We start from the raw sequence: 14,320 nt of genomic DNA on the forward strand, positions 1-14,320 counted from the left end.
ATAGCTGCTAGCGGCCGGGGCCGGGACGCTGCGGACCAGGAGGGAGGCCCGCAGGCTGCCGCGGGCGGGTCTTCACCGAGACTCCGGCCGCCCCGTGGCTGGTCTCCGCGCGCCGCCCGGTGGCTGAGCGTGGGATGGCAGCCAGGGCAGCCCGGGCTCGGGACGACGCGGGTCTGTGCACAAAATAGGGCGGACTCAGCTAGACCCAAACCAGCTGCTACCCGCGCCGCCCCCTTCCCCCGCCCCGCCCCGGAGGATCACCCTCATGGGAGGAACGTGGAGGGTTGTGAGGATGTCAGAGCCTGGGATGCCAGAGCCTCAGGTCGTTTTGTCCAACCGTTGCCATTTACAAATGAGAAATGCGTGAGCAGAAGGCATGGCTTATCCAAACCCATCTGGCCATTGAGCTTGGGCTCTGCGGCTCCATCCCAAGGTCCTGTGCAAATCCCACCCACTCCAAGAAGGCTTCCCTGAATAATGATGAGCCAACGTCCCTATCATGTACTTAACACACTTGTCTCATTTGCTACATTCAGCCAATATTTATTGAGTGCCTACTGCCTGCCAGGCACTCTGCTTAGGTACAGTGGTGGGTGGAGAGAGACCAGGCTCCTGCCCCTGTGTTGCTCAGTCTGTTGAAGGCGACAGAAGTGTATCTGACAGCCACACACATGAATGCACAACCACCCACTGTGAGAAGTGCCATGACTAAGTTTAACAAGGAGCCTGGTCGGTGGGAGAGGCGAGGCAGGAGAGGCTTCCCTGAGGAAATCACACTTGTGTAGCAGTTGTGGAAGAACAAGAGGCTGGGGTCTGGAGAGGGCTGTGCTGGGGGAATGCTGGGGAAGCAGGAAGAATGGATGTGCAAAGGCCCTGTGGCATAGTTGTGAGTCAGGGCTGAGGAACTGGGGAAGGCAGGCATGGCTGCAGGGCAGAGAGCAAAGCGAAGAGAGATGGGAGAGATGATGTGAGTGCGGAGGAGGCCAAGCACCAGGTCCTGGAGGGATTCAAGAACTGTGAGTTAGACATTTTGGTTGTTGATGAGAGAAGAAAGATAGTGAAGGACGCTGATCAGAGGAGTGGCCCTACACTCCTTGGAAAGGCCCCTCTGGCTTCCTGGTGGAGAACGGACTGAAAAGGGGCACGAGTGGAAACAAGATTGATTAGGAGGCCCTGGCAGGACCCAGCAGAGGGGGTGGAGGTCTGCACGTGGAGGCAGAGGTTGTGAGAAGAGTCTTGAAGCCTGTAGAGGAGACATCCTCGGCATTGGCAATGAGGGAGAGGAAGGTTCCAAAACTGGTTTGCAGAGCAGGGCTTACCCTGAGGGGTGAGGCCATTTGCTGAGGAGGGGGCACAGAGAGGCTCAGGTGGGGGTTCATGAGGTCAGTTTTGGGGAGGTTTGGTTGGAGGTGCCCTTGAGATGCACATGTGGAGAGAACGTGGTGAGGAGAGGTATGCAGACAGGGCAGGCATGGAAGGGCCCATCCAGGGAGCAGCACAAGGAGAGAAGCAGGCACAGGTCCAGGCTCAGGGAACTCAGGGGTGCACCCATGGAACACAGAACCACCAGAGGGTCCGGGGAACACCAGGAGAGGGTGGAGTCCCAAAGGCAACAGGACAGAGTTGCAAGGAGGAAGGGTCCTCATGGTTGGATTCTGGGATAGCCAGCTGGGATGGGACAGAAAAAGGTCTACTGGCTTCAGCAATGTGGGCCACTGGGTGGGCCTGACAAGACTGTTCTAGTGAGGTGGAGCTGGCCATAGAAGCCGACTGGAGTGGGTCAGGAAGAGGGGAAAGGAAGGGGACATAGAGAGGTAGCATGGGCACTTGATAAGATGGGAAAGATGGAAAGACTTTCAAGATGGATGAGGTTAAGTACAGCAAATATCAAGGGGAAGGATTTGGTTGAGAGAAGGCAATTGACAAGAAGGAAAGCAGAGATCTCTGAGAAGGTTGGGGCGGGGGGAGGTTAGTAGGAAGGGGGTCAGGTGGGTGCTCCCTGGAAGGAATGAGATTAAGATCAGAGAACAGGAAGCCTGTGAAAGAATTGAGGGTGATGCCAAAGCCAAAAGAGTGAACATGGGTAAGGTAGCTGAGAGGTCAAGGTCATCCTCCTAAATAATGGAGTCACGCAGGGTTAAACAAGATCTGGGTGAGATGGTGAGCCAAGACTGAAGCATGGTAAGAATGAGGTGGAGCCCAGCCCTGGGTGGAGGGCAGGCAGGATTGCCCAGTGCCTCCAGCCTCCAGGAAGGAAGGCTCTGACAGGAAGCAAATGGTCCAGAAGTAGCTATAGCTACAGGGAGCAAGGCTACAAATCTCTTCTTGTGGGGGTCAGGTAGCACCCCTTGGGAGTCCTCAGGAAAGCCAGAGTAGAAGAGGAGAGCCCAGATAGGGGAGGGGTGACGGGTTAAGTCAGCGACCGAGGATAGAGATCTCGCAGGTGTGTGTGGCAGAAGCCGGTTGGGGGCACTGCCTGGCGAGACCAGGAATGAGGGGTATGACGGGCTCATTGCCCACGGGTAGTCTCTGAAGAAGGTGGGCCCTGGGCCGATGGACACTGGCCTGGGAGGAGCCACACAGCAACCTCATAAGGAAAGAACTCTTGTTCCCGTTTGACAAGTAAGGAAATGGAGGCACAGCGTCATAGAGAGGTTAAGTAATTTACTCAAGGTCAGGGAGCATAACCACTTATTACAAAGTGATTATTATTGTTAAGTGCAAATCTTGGAGCAGAGTTTTGAACTCTGTTGGTCTGACTCCTCTAAGCAGGTGCTCTTGTCCATCCTGCCTGTAACAGTCACAGCCTCCCTCCCAACAAAGCAAAAAACAAAAACAAAAACAAAAAAGTAGCTCCTTTCTCCAGTCCCCCTTCCACTTAAGAAAGTGAGCAGCATTCTAGCCCCCCGCCCTCCACTTCGGTGATTCTGGTCTATGGAAGGCTGTTTTACCTCAGTGACCCGAAAAGGGAGTGGCGGCTGGTAGCAGGGCCAGAGCCTGAGCACTGAGGACAAGTCAGTGTCAGGTGGTTCAGTGGTGGGAAAGCATTGAGGAGAAAGAAGGTGGATGACCATGGTGGCCTCTGGACGAGGTACCAGGCCCTGCCCCTTCTTCCCTTGGTTTCTCAGACCTTACATAAACCCCTGGGAGGGGCCATGCTTTCCGGCAGGGCTGGGATTGAATTTCTTGCCCTAATGTAGGAAGGTGGGAGAGGGTAGAGCCAGATTTTAGGTGACTCAGTAAAACACCAGGGCTCCAGTACTGGGGCTGTCTCCCCACTGAGTTCTGAGCTCCTGGAGGCCGCTTTGCAATTCTTGGATCCCTCCCAGGTGAGCCCGGCACTTTGTTCACAACAGGTCAATATTTGCAAATGAAACCTGGGGCCCAACCTGGGAGCTCAGGGCTGTGGAGCCAGAGGGTCTGAATCCCAGCCCCAAGTCCTTGCTAGCTTTGTGACTTTGAGCATGCCGCTTAACCTCTCTGAGCCTGTTTCCTCCTGTATAAAATGAGAGCAAGACCAAGGGCTATGCACTTGGTTTAATGCTCTGCTGCCCCCGTTTTGAAATTCTTAGTTTGGAACTAGGGCCCCGCCTCTTCATTTTTGCACCGGGCCCCACAAATGATGTAGCCAGTCTTGAGTGGGAATAGCATTATCTACCTCAGACGCCTGTTGTAAGGATTAAATTAAATAATCTGTCTAAAGTGCTTAGCACAGAACGAGTGCGTAAAGAATGGGAACACCTGCCTATTGTTCCCTGCCATGAGATCATCCCCAGTACCGATCTGTGGTAAATGAATGAAACGAGAGCATGAGTGAGAGCCTGGGGAGCATCTGGAAGCGAAGGTGCCAGGCTGTGGGGGTTGTACGGAAAGTGGGAGCATTTTTGCGCCCCACACTGCGGAGCACTCGTTTCTACGGCAGCCGGAGATTCGCGCTGTGGTCCTGACCCAGCCGCCACGCCTCGCAAAAAGTCCACCGGGTGGGATCTGAGGAAACGGGCGCCTGTCTTCACCATGCGGGCGTGCTTTTGGCCCCGGGAAGTCTTCAGTCTCGGTCCCCCGGAGCGGCGGAGGGGCTGCGGAGGCCGGGACGATGCGCCTGCGCTGGCTGCGGGGCGGAGTCTCAGCCGTTCCGGGCTTCCTGGGGCGGGTCCTGGGGCTAGAGCCCCGCCCCGCCCCCACGGCGGGTGGAGGGGGCTTGCGCGCCTGCGTCGCGGAGGCGGGGGTGGGGCGGGGCTGCGCTCAGAGGAAGGGGTTGGTGCCGGCCTGCGGGGGTAGCTGGAGCGGCCCGGCGGAACCCGACGTAGGCAGCAGTGGCTGCGGCAGGCTCGCGGGCGGCGGCGTGAAGGCGCCCGCCTGCGGGAAGACGCTCACCGAGGCGGGGAGGGTCACGCCGGCCGGCACGCTGCTGAGCGGGAGGGGCAGGGAGGCGCTGTAGGTCATGGAGCCCAAGGGCGCCCCAACCGGCCCGCTGGCCGCCAAGCCCAGCGCCGGCGATCCGGTGCGCATCTGGTTCAGGGTCGGCCTCCCCTGCTCGCCCGCACCGAAGGGGTTGGTGGGGGATGGAGCGCTGAGACCTGCGGAATGAGAATGGGTGGGGAGCTTGGGGCTCACGAGGGGACACAGCCCTAAATGCGGGTGTGGGTGGGGTGGCAGAGAGGCAAGATCTGGAATCCCAGAAATAGAGAAGAAGAGTAAGATTTTTAGGGCAGGGGCCGGGCTCTGAGAAAAGTGATGGAGAGAGCAGGGGGGGCCCCAGTGTTGAGACCCTGGCGGGGACAAGGGGTGTCCTACCTGTCAGGAAGGGGTTTCGGGTCTTTGCAGCCTGGGGCGCCTTGACTAATGAATCAAGGTTGACCAAAGAGGAGGCTGAAGGGCCCAGAAAAGACTCTGGAGTCCGGCATGCTCGGGCCTCCTGGCTGGGCTGGGTTAGCGTCTCCCCCAGTACAGCCAGGTCAAAGGCATCTGGTTCCTTGGTGCCATTTTGCTTGGAACTGGGGATGGGGTCTCCAAACAGGTCCAGCTCTGGAACAGAGATGATAGAACTCATTGGTAGGGAGAGAGAATGGTCACTCTGTGGGAAGGAGAGGACAGCGGTCACTTGCGAGTGGCTTCCTCATTCCCCAGAGCTGTATCATCCCCTGCCTCCTGCTTACCCACGGGACTGCCAGGCTTCCCAGAGGGCAGGGCCTGGGCACACTCTGGCCCCTCCTTGGTCTCTGTGGATACTGGAGGTTTGGCAAATGGGTCAAAGGGTGAGGTACCACCTAGAGCTGGCCAAGGAGGAAGAGGGAGAGAAGGTGGGTTGACAAAAAGGACAGGCACTGGTCCGACCCCTTTCAGGCAAGCAGCCCTCTTAACACGGACAGAATGTGCTGTCCCTTGGCACTGGAGGGAGGGGACCCAGAAGTCCTCCAGCCCCTCCCCCACACCCTCTGGCCCTCTGCTTACCAGGTGCACTGGAGATCTCCACTGAGGTCCCCCAAGGGTCAGCCCCAGTGTTGGGGAGTTTGTGTTGGGGGGAGTTCTGTGCCCAGAGGTCGGTGGAAGGGGGTCTGGCGGGCAACACTGGGGTCCGGCCCCAGGGCTCAGAGGAGGAGAGCATAGGGGGCAAGTCCCAGGGCTGGCTTCTGGACAGGGTGCTTCCTGAGGGAACAGGAGACCAGGGGTCTGCAGAAGGCCCCCAGGAGGAGCCACTGGGCTCTGTGTTCGGCCTGAGACCTAAAATAGGAACAGCACAGACATGACCTTAGGGCCACCTTTATACCCAGTCCAGGGCCCTTCCCAGTTACCCAGACCGAGTTGGGAGGCTAAGGGTCTCATCTCACAAATGAGATGCTGACTCAGGACTGACCCAGCAAGCTGGAGGCCCCTGTTGACCAAGTTATGCCAGAAGCCTGGACTCCCAGGGACGGGCAGTTCAGGCCACCTTCCCAGTCAGGGATGGGCTGGGGCCGGAAAGCCAGGGTGACCAGTGGAAATGAGAGAACATCTCTGAGTTTTCCATGAGGTGGGCTCTTCAGACGTGCTCTCCCACCCCTCACTACAACCCCACGTCCCAGAGGAACCTGAGGCTCAGAGGGGTGAGTGACTTGCCAATGGTCCTCAGCTATGGGGAGGAGGTGCCAGCAAATGGCTGGAAAGGAAGGGTCTTTCTGGGGCCAGCCTGGGAACGTCTTGCAGCCCTGCATGCCCACCTGGGATGTCCCATGGGTCAGCGGAGCAGTGGGTGGAGGGCGGGGCCGGGGTGGGTGCGAAGATGTCTGCCAAGTCCAGGATGGAGGACTGTGGAGTGGGAGAGGCAGCCGTGGCTCAGAAGTGGGTGAGACCAGAGGAAGGGCGGTCCCTGGCCTGTCTCCCTCGGTCCAGCTCATTCTTTTCTTTATTCATTTCACAAACATCTACTAATGATCCCTCATCTCTGTACAGTGTTTTGCAGTTTATGAAATGTTTCCTCATCCATTTAGTGCCTGATTTTCGTAACAACCCTGTGCAGTAGGTTGTGCGGGTAGTGGTGTGCCCATTTTACAAATGCGCCAGCTGAGGCCCAGAGAGTGGAGATGCTTTGCATGAAGTCACACAGCTGGGGAGAGGAAGAACTGGGATAAACCCAGGCCTGTCTGACCCCTTCCTCAGTTGTCCTGATCCCCAGTCCGTTGGTGGTAAAGACAGGTTTTATGACCAGTCTGCCTTCCTAGGTCAGAAACTAGCCACCATGAACATGGGCAGAAAGGGGACAGACACACCCTAGGGATAGCATCCTCTGCTTTGGAGGGTGGCTTTGTTCCCAGCAGCTACCCACTCCCCCGTTCTTGGACAGTATGTGTATAAGCCCAAGATACTGTCCGTACCGCGTGCCTGCGCGCCCGCCCCTGCCCCAGGTGCATCCACAGCATCACATAATCCTAGAACGCCAGAGGTTGAGCTGTCCAACAAAAAGGGGAAACTGAGGCTATAACAGTGATGTGCCCCAAGTCAGAGTGGCAGCAAATCCAGAATCCAGGGTCCTCAGATCAGGATTCTTTGTATCCCACTTTGCTGTCTGATCAGTCATCAGCCCGCGAGGTCTGGGACTGGGGACCACTGCACCCCTCCACTCCCGGTTTCATTCAATAAATGCCTAAACAGCGCTTACCATCTATGAAGTGCAGTTCTAGACTCTACAAATAACAACTCAGTTCATGTCGCAGGCTCAGTCAGCCCAGGCACAGCAGCCTCTCCCTACCTGGCTGGTTTTCAGCTTCTCCTCCTCCTTTCTCTCTTCTCTCTCCGGCTCTTTGTCTTGCCAATGGCGGACCAGGGCCCCAGCACCATTGGCCACAGGGGAGTCCTCTCCCCGCCAGGACCTCACCTCCTGCAGAAGGCAAGAGGAGTGAGGACAGCATGAGCAGCCCAGGCTGGATTTGAGGGTATTGGAGCTGGCGTTGAGAAGAGTGCAGTGAGAGAGAGGTTAGGCATAGCAGGACCACTGGGTGAAGCGGGAGAAGCCTGGTCAGTGCCTGTGTAGCACCTGCACCAGCACCAGCACCTAGTTCTACACCAGGCCCTGCACCTGCACCTAGTTCTACACCAGCCCCTACACCTAGTTCTACACCAGCCCCTGCACCTGCACCTGCACCTACACCAGCCCCTGCACTTGCACCTGCTCCTACACCAACACCTGCACCAGCACAGGAGGCTTGGCCCGCTACCTTCTCATGCTCCTGCCGGCTCAGACGCAGAGCCAGCTGCAGCTGTAGATCCTCATCCCTGTGGGATGCTGGGGGTACCGGCTGTGAGGGAGGAAGAGAGGGGTGAACAGGGCCCAGTGCTCCCACTCCGAGGTGGGAGGGCAACATAGCCCGACAGGGAGAAGGGCATGGAGAGAGAAGGCCCACCCGGGGTGGGGGTGAGAGGCCCATTCCCAGGCAGCAAAGGTGGGTGTGGCCTTCTCCCTGCCTGGATCTGCAACCAGTTTCAAAATCCAGAAGATTGATCCTTTTCTTGTGGGTTCTCTGAGTGCCCCCACAAAAACCCTGCTGTGGGAGGTCCAGCTGCCTGCCCAGTCTACCTAGATCCACAGAGATGACGGCAGAGAGGATGATATTGGGGGGTGTCCCTGTCCCCCCAAAAGGACAGCTGGTGCCACGGGTTGTGGGGTCAGTTTATCTCTGTGCCCACTCACTGCTTCCCTTCCATGGAGCCACAGCAGGCCCAGGAGACACACAAGTACCCTCAACCCAGTAGGCACTCATGGCCCTTTCTAGGCCCCGCCAGAGGGGACGGGAGGCAGGGAGGCAGTCCCTGCCAGAACAGTCGCAGGGACAAGGACAGACCTGTGCTGTCCTTGGGAGTCGGGCCAGGATCTTGGGACCCAGAGTGAAGGAGCCTAGGAGTCAAGGGTGCGGGCCTTTGGGGTACCCTTCCTTGCTCCCCCTCATCCACCCCCCATGCCAACCCCAGCCCGGCTGTGGGGCCTCCCAGGCTACCCCAGAGGCCTCACCTTCTCAGCCTCCTCCCGGCTCATGGCCAAGGCCAGCTGCAGCTGCAGCTCCTCTTCTCCTGACGTCTGGGGCCGGGCCTGCTCCAAGTCCGAGGTATAGCGGGGGGATGAGGAGGAGGCTGCAACGACCACACTGGTGACTTCTGTGACCACAGAGGTGCCCATGCCCTCCCCTCCCCCTCCCCACCAGGAAGCTAAGGCTCAGAGAGAGAAACTAACGACGGGCCATTGAGGGCTCCAGGAGGTCAGGCGGCATGCCTGGTGCTTTGCGTAAGGTTTGCCAATCTATCCCATCAGAGACTCCTGTCCCTACTTTACAGATGTGCCAATAGCTCAGGGTGGCCTGGCTGGGGTCCTGAGGTAAGGCTCAAAACCAGGTCCCCTCCTCCAGCTCCTGCACTCTTCCAGTGCGGGGGGGTCCCATCCTGCCTGGGGTCCAGTGAGGGGGGAGGGTTCAAGGTGCCAGTCAGTCAAGGCCACACCGTCAAGAGTCCAGAACGGCTCTGCAGCCACCCCTGTTTTCAAGGACAGTGCCCTTGAGCAAGGGGTCACGAGGAATGCCCCTGATGGAGCGCCCAGTGCTATGTGTCTGGGCTCAAGGCCAAGGGCATTCCTGGGCTTGGTCTCGCTTGATTCTCACATCTAACAACTGGAGAAGATAAGATTTTCCCTAATTCAGATGAGGAAGCAGAGATTCAGAGAGGCAGCCCTCTAGATCACTCAGCTGGAAAAGGCACAGAATAAGGCACGTACCAGACCACAGAGCCTGGGCTGCGGCCACCACTCCTCCTGGGCAGCTCCCAGACCAGCAGTTAGGATCCCGCTGTGCGGTAACTTGCAGGTCACCTGCTGTGCCAGGCGCCTGCCTTCCCTGGCTCCATTCCCCATCTCCCTGAATGCTGGTGACAGTCCTTAGAACCTGCGCCACCCCCCAGCCCCAGCCCTGGGGCTCACTCACAGTTGTAGGAGGACGGGGAACCGCGAGAGCGCCCGAGGCCCAGCTGCCCGCTGCCGATGCCCGTGCCCTCCAGTGCCATGCGCTCCTTGGTCTTGAGGGCGTGGGTCCGCTCCTGCCGGAGGCGCTCCTCGTCCTTGAGCAAGGCCATCACCTGCTTGACCTTCTCACGCACGTTGACGCCCTGGTCCTTGCCGTCCCGGTCGATGTACTGGAAGTCCTTGAGCGTCTGGATGGTGTAGAGGTTCTCCCGACACTGGTGAGCCACCCGCTCAGAGCCTGTCTTGAGCAGGTAGTCCAGCAGCGTCAGCGCCTTGTACACGTGCCGCCAGTTCTTGCCGCTGTCGTTGAGCCGCCGCCACAGCATGCCCATGACCTCTGCGAAGGCCACTGTGTTGAAGGTCAGGTCGGCGATCTCCGACATGAGCGAGCTGGGCGGGCCCCACGGGTCATTGCTGGTGGCCTCGCGCACCTTGATCTCTGCCTCCGAGTAGTTGTGCACGATGTTCTTGACCTGGCGCCGCAGTGCGGAGGTCGTCATGGCTGGGGACTTGGAGATGGGCGGCCCCCGCCCCAGCCGGAGGTGAAGGGCCGAGGGCCACCGTCTCGAGGTCACGGTCTCCAGAGATGGGCCGCCGTGCTCTCAGCAGGGCGGCTGCATCCTTGGGTTCCACATGGGTCTGAGCAAGAGAGAGACAGAACTCAGGGGTGATGGGCCCTCCCCGACAGCCACTCAGCCATGGACCGAAGGCCTGGCCAGGGGTCCCCACGGCCAGGAGCCCCCCTCTGGCAGGCATTTATTTTTATATTTTTAATTTTACATATTATTCAGCAGGCACTTCTAGTTTCGTGTGCTCATTGCTGGTCACAGTCACACCACAAAGATGAGATTATTACCTCTATTCACAGACAGGGAAGTGAGGTTCATAGAGCTACCCCAGGCGGCACACATTTCTCCCCCACCCAGCCCTTGCCCTTTGCAAAAGACATGAAAGTCACCCCCAGGAATGCCTGCCTGCTCTGCTCCTGCAGGGCTATGGCTTCCATGTCTGCCAGGAGTTAGCTTAGGACCTACCCTTTCCAGCTCCTTCGCCCCCACTCTCGCCATTTCTCATAGCATAAGTCTGTGCACCTTAATTCATTCAACACCTAGTTCCTGGGGCCTTCTCTGAGCCTGACAATGAGCCAGACCCAGAGCACAAGTCCTGGACACCACACATCAAGCTTCAGGGGCACAGACAACTCGGTGGAGCATGGGCATGCCCAGGAGTACCCAAGCTAGGAAAATCAGAGGGGACTTCCCAGTGGAGGTGACAGCTGGAGGTCTGAAGGGAAGGGGGAAGCGGCAGGGTGAGGAAGGATAGCTCCCAGGGGATACTTGAGCTGGGCCAGAAGCCCAGAGAGGAGTCTGGGGCAGGAATTGGGCCCTGGCCTCTCAAAGAGACCTAGTCACTGCCACCCCTGTAGTACACAGGAGAGCACTGAGGTCAGGGAGGGGACATGGACTGCCTACAGCGGTGTATAAGCTGGGCAGAGCTGGGACCAACACCTAGGTCTCTAGAGACAAATGTGATACTTATTGACAGTGTTACTGGTTTTGTAATTAATTCATCTGATTGCTTTATTGTCTCAATTCCATCTCAGCCAGGATGTAAGCTCCCTGAAGGCAAGGCTTGGTCTGAGCGCCCCAAACCTGAGGTCCTGGGTGCGTGGCAGACCCCTGATTCCCCAGCTGAGTAGGAAACAGGGTCAGCCTGCTACCCTCCCACCCCCCAACTTCAGGACCAGGCCATCTGGGGAAACCAAACTCAGGCTCAAGACAGAAAAAGGCTTTCCCGGGGCCCTACCAGAAACCCAAACCAGAATCCCCCTGCCACAGCTGTTTCTCTCGTATGGGTACACACACACACACACACACACACACACACACACATCTACACACAGGCTGGACCCACAGAGTGTCCACACCACCTGTGACCCCCCACCAATATCACCACCCATGGAGACTGCTCCTCTCCAGTCTACCCAGGGAGTTAGAGGCTGCCTGTCCTGGCCACTGTACCCCCCCAACTGGACTTCCCCTCCACCCAGCCTGGCTAGCCCTGGGCTCAGGTCAAACCAGCCAGCAGGCCTTGGCCGGCTTCTTCAGGGCCCAGGTGCCTGGGAGAGCTTGGGCCCGGAGGAGGGGATCCCGTAGGACACCAGGCGGATGGAATGCTGGCTAAAAGCCTGCCTACCTTCTGTCTGCTGTCTGTCCGTCCAGCCTGGCAGGCCTTCTGTGGGGATGCCACGGCCAACACTTGTTTAAGTCCTGCCCTCCCCCTCACTAGTGACTCAGACCCATCCTTCCCTCCCCAACCGGTGGGCTGGAGGGTGGCAAGAGGCAAGAAGAAATAATTGTGCCCCACAGCCCGCCCTGAGTGCACGCCCCTCCCAGGGCTGGCCACAGAAACCAGCTGAACCAGTCTGACATCCTGACTCTACCAGCAGCCCTACCAGAGCCTGGCTTCCCCGGCCCTCCAGCCCAGCCTGGGGTACTGGGAGGGGCCCTCAGCATGGACCCTGCAGCCCTGCCTGGACTCTCCGAGAAGCGGGGGATGGTGGAGCCATCTCAGCACACCTTTGCTGGAGCTGCGGGGAGGGAGGGATCAGAAGCCCCAGGAAGGTGCCTGGGCTTCCCTTCCCCTAAAGTTAAAAGGAACAAGGTGGGGAGGAAAAGGGGGGCAGGGTGAGGCCCAGGGAGCATGGAAAGGAGGGGGGAGGAAGGGAAGGAACGCGGGAGGGAGCAGCTGGGAGTCCTGCCAGCGGTGTTACAAGCCCAGGGTTTTATCGAACACAATATGCCCAGAAATAAAAGGGAGTGAAACAGAAACCCAGCAGCCAGTGGCGGCAGCGGCAGGCCTGGGCAGGCGGGTATGGAATTACTGCAGTGACCTTGAGCCAGACCCTGTCAGGTGGAGGGAAGGACACTGAGAAGGCAGAGCCTGAGAGGCTCATTCAGACATGGGGTGGGGGTGGCTTCCCCTCCCCAGAGGCAGGAGGGTAGGGGGCAGAGTGGGGAGGGTTACACTGCGGGGTGGGGACAGGTCACGGGGTACAAGTCTCTGCTCTCTGCTTTATAGAGGGTGCCAAAGAGAACTTTACAGGGGAGAGGGGGTTCTTTTCTAGGACTGGGGAAAGTGTCAGGGCGGGAAGTAGAGGGCATCCCTGGAGCCGGGATTGAGGGAGAAGGAAAGAGCTTAGATATGTTGAGTCACGTGCAAGAGTTTGGCCAAAGTGTGAGTGTGCCCCACCAGCCCGGAGAGCCTCCCATCCTCCGCTAAGGCAGCCCCAGCCCCTGCCCTGCATCAGGTCAAAGTGGGGGGGGAGGGGATGGGAGTGAGAAACTCTTGCCAGTGGACGGACAGGTGTGTGAGCTAGAGCTCTAAGCTTAAGTCAGCCCTGAAGTGGCTGTGTCCTGGGACCCTGGAATGGGGAGGGGGCTGCCTCAGGGGCTGAGGAGGAGGGGCGGGCGGAGGGGAATGGGAGTACACCAGGGAATGCCACCAAAGATCCAGGGTAGGGAGCCAGCCCTAGAGTCCTGCTTCCTGGGGGCTGCAGGGAGGGAGGGAGGGAGGGGCAGCAGGCAGGGGCAGCAGGCAGGAAGCATCCAGGATCCTCTGTGGCCCTGTCCTCCTCACCCCTCCGCCTGGGACCTGGGAGGGAGACTAAGCCCCAAGCCTTCCATGAGAGGCATCGCGGCTGCCTGGGAGGGGCCGTCTTACCTCTGGTGCAGGCTCCCTTGGCCCCAGCCCCGGGACCGTGAGCAGCCTCTGCAGTGACCTTCCGACCCGTTCGGCAGGGAGACAGCACAGCCTCGGGAGCGTCCCCAGAGCCATCCACCATGGACTCGCGTCCTGGAGATGCCCACCCTCTCCCAGGAGGCGCAGACCCCTTGGAAGGGTGGCGGCAGGGTCCCCAGAACGGGCTGCGGTTCTGCCTCTTGCCTGCTGGTGTTTTAGCCGCCCGGTCGGCAGGCAGCACTCCGAGGAAAGTTGCTCAGCTGGCCCGGCAGGTCTGTCTCAGCAGTAACAGGACACAGGAGGAAGCGCTGGGCTTGTTAACCCTTTCCTGCTGGCTGGGCAGGCAGCACCTTCAGGGGTGGGAGGCCTGCCAGCTGGCTATCCCTGGGAGGCACAGATCCAGAGTCGGGCTGGTGGCCCACTCCCACCCTGCAGCAGGTTAACCCTTCCCCTGCCTCAAAAGGAAATTGGGTGGGGGGTGCGGGGCTCCAACACCTGTCCCACTCCTACCCATCTCCCCTGGGCCAGGAAGACCCAGGGGAGGGCTGGCCCTTTGGTGCATTTGTTTTTTGTGGGCTCCCCCGGCCCCCTCAGCCACCCTGAAGGGGGCATCCAGGCTCCAGGCATAGCCCCTCTCAGCCTCTGAGAAACGGAGTGACCTGCTCTCTCCAAAGCTCCACCCACTTTCAACTAGAGGATGCTGAAGCCTGTGAGGTTTTTATCTGAAGCACCAAATGCAAAACCAAGCTGGTGGGAGGCTGCGGCCACCTCTCCATCTCCCGCCTACACCTCTGCCCCACCAGCACTTGAGGCCCTGAGCCCCACATTAGCCAAGTTGCTCTCTGAACTCTGGGAGCCTGGAGTCCACTCAACTGAAAGCCATTTGGGAACTGAGTCTGAGCTGAAAGCTGCCTTTCCTTTCCAGGAACCACCTCTTGTCCCCTTCCCATTTCTCTGAACAAGAGGGTAAGCATAATGTCAGAGGCTGTTTTTCAGGCAAAAAGTGGTTCCAGGGGGGCCAACTGGCCTGCCATAAGGAGGGGATGAGACAGGCTGCTGAGGACATGGGGATCTGGCCTCTAGGGTCCTACAGTGTGATGA

General features: G+C 58.9%; 1 protein-coding gene across 2 annotated transcripts; it reads right to left on the reverse strand.

The window, feature by feature from the left end:
* Positions 1 to 2,644: 2,644 nt before the first annotated feature.
* On the reverse strand, positions 2,645 to 13,492 carry EPN3 (epsin 3). 2 transcript variants are annotated; one of them, XM_032320504.1, is made up of 10 exons: positions 13,202 to 13,492; positions 9,441 to 10,117; positions 8,483 to 8,601; positions 7,692 to 7,772; positions 7,226 to 7,354; positions 6,198 to 6,285; positions 5,452 to 5,721; positions 5,157 to 5,273; positions 4,795 to 5,025; positions 2,645 to 4,577 (listed from the first exon to the last, which is right to left on the reverse strand). In XM_032320504.1, exons 2-10 carry the CDS (start codon positions 9,976 to 9,978, stop codon positions 4,243 to 4,245), a joined length of 1,908 nt encoding a protein of 635 aa, XP_032176395.1. In that variant the 5' UTR covers positions 9,979 to 10,117; positions 13,202 to 13,492; the 3' UTR covers positions 2,645 to 4,242. The 2 variants fall into 2 exon arrangements, with proteins under 2 accessions (XP_032176395.1, XP_032176396.1); XM_032320505.1 differs by lacking the exon at positions 13,202 to 13,492 and adding an exon at positions 11,675 to 11,938.
* Positions 13,493 to 14,320: the final 828 nt, after the last annotated feature.

This window comes from Mustela erminea, chromosome 18, assembly GCF_009829155.1.
Source record: "Mustela erminea isolate mMusErm1 chromosome 18, mMusErm1.Pri, whole genome shotgun sequence".
NCBI lineage: Eukaryota > Metazoa > Chordata > Mammalia > Carnivora > Mustelidae > Mustela > Mustela erminea.

What these genes read in the sequence shown, in the direction of transcription:
- EPN3 (XM_032320504.1), bottom strand. Translation starts at nt 9,978, where the DNA reads ATGACGACCTCCGCACTGCGGCGCCAGGTCAAGAACATCGTGCACAAC. An exon ending in TTCCCCGTCCTCCTACAACT is followed by an intron (nt 8,602 to 9,440) that starts GTGAGTGAGCCC and finishes TGGTCGTTGCAG; the next exon opens with CCTCCTCCTCATCCCCCCGC. An exon ending in GCCGGCAGGAGCATGAGAAG is followed by an intron (nt 7,355 to 7,691) that starts GTAGCGGGCCAA and finishes TGCCTTCTGCAG; the next exon opens with GAGGTGAGGTCCTGGCGGGG.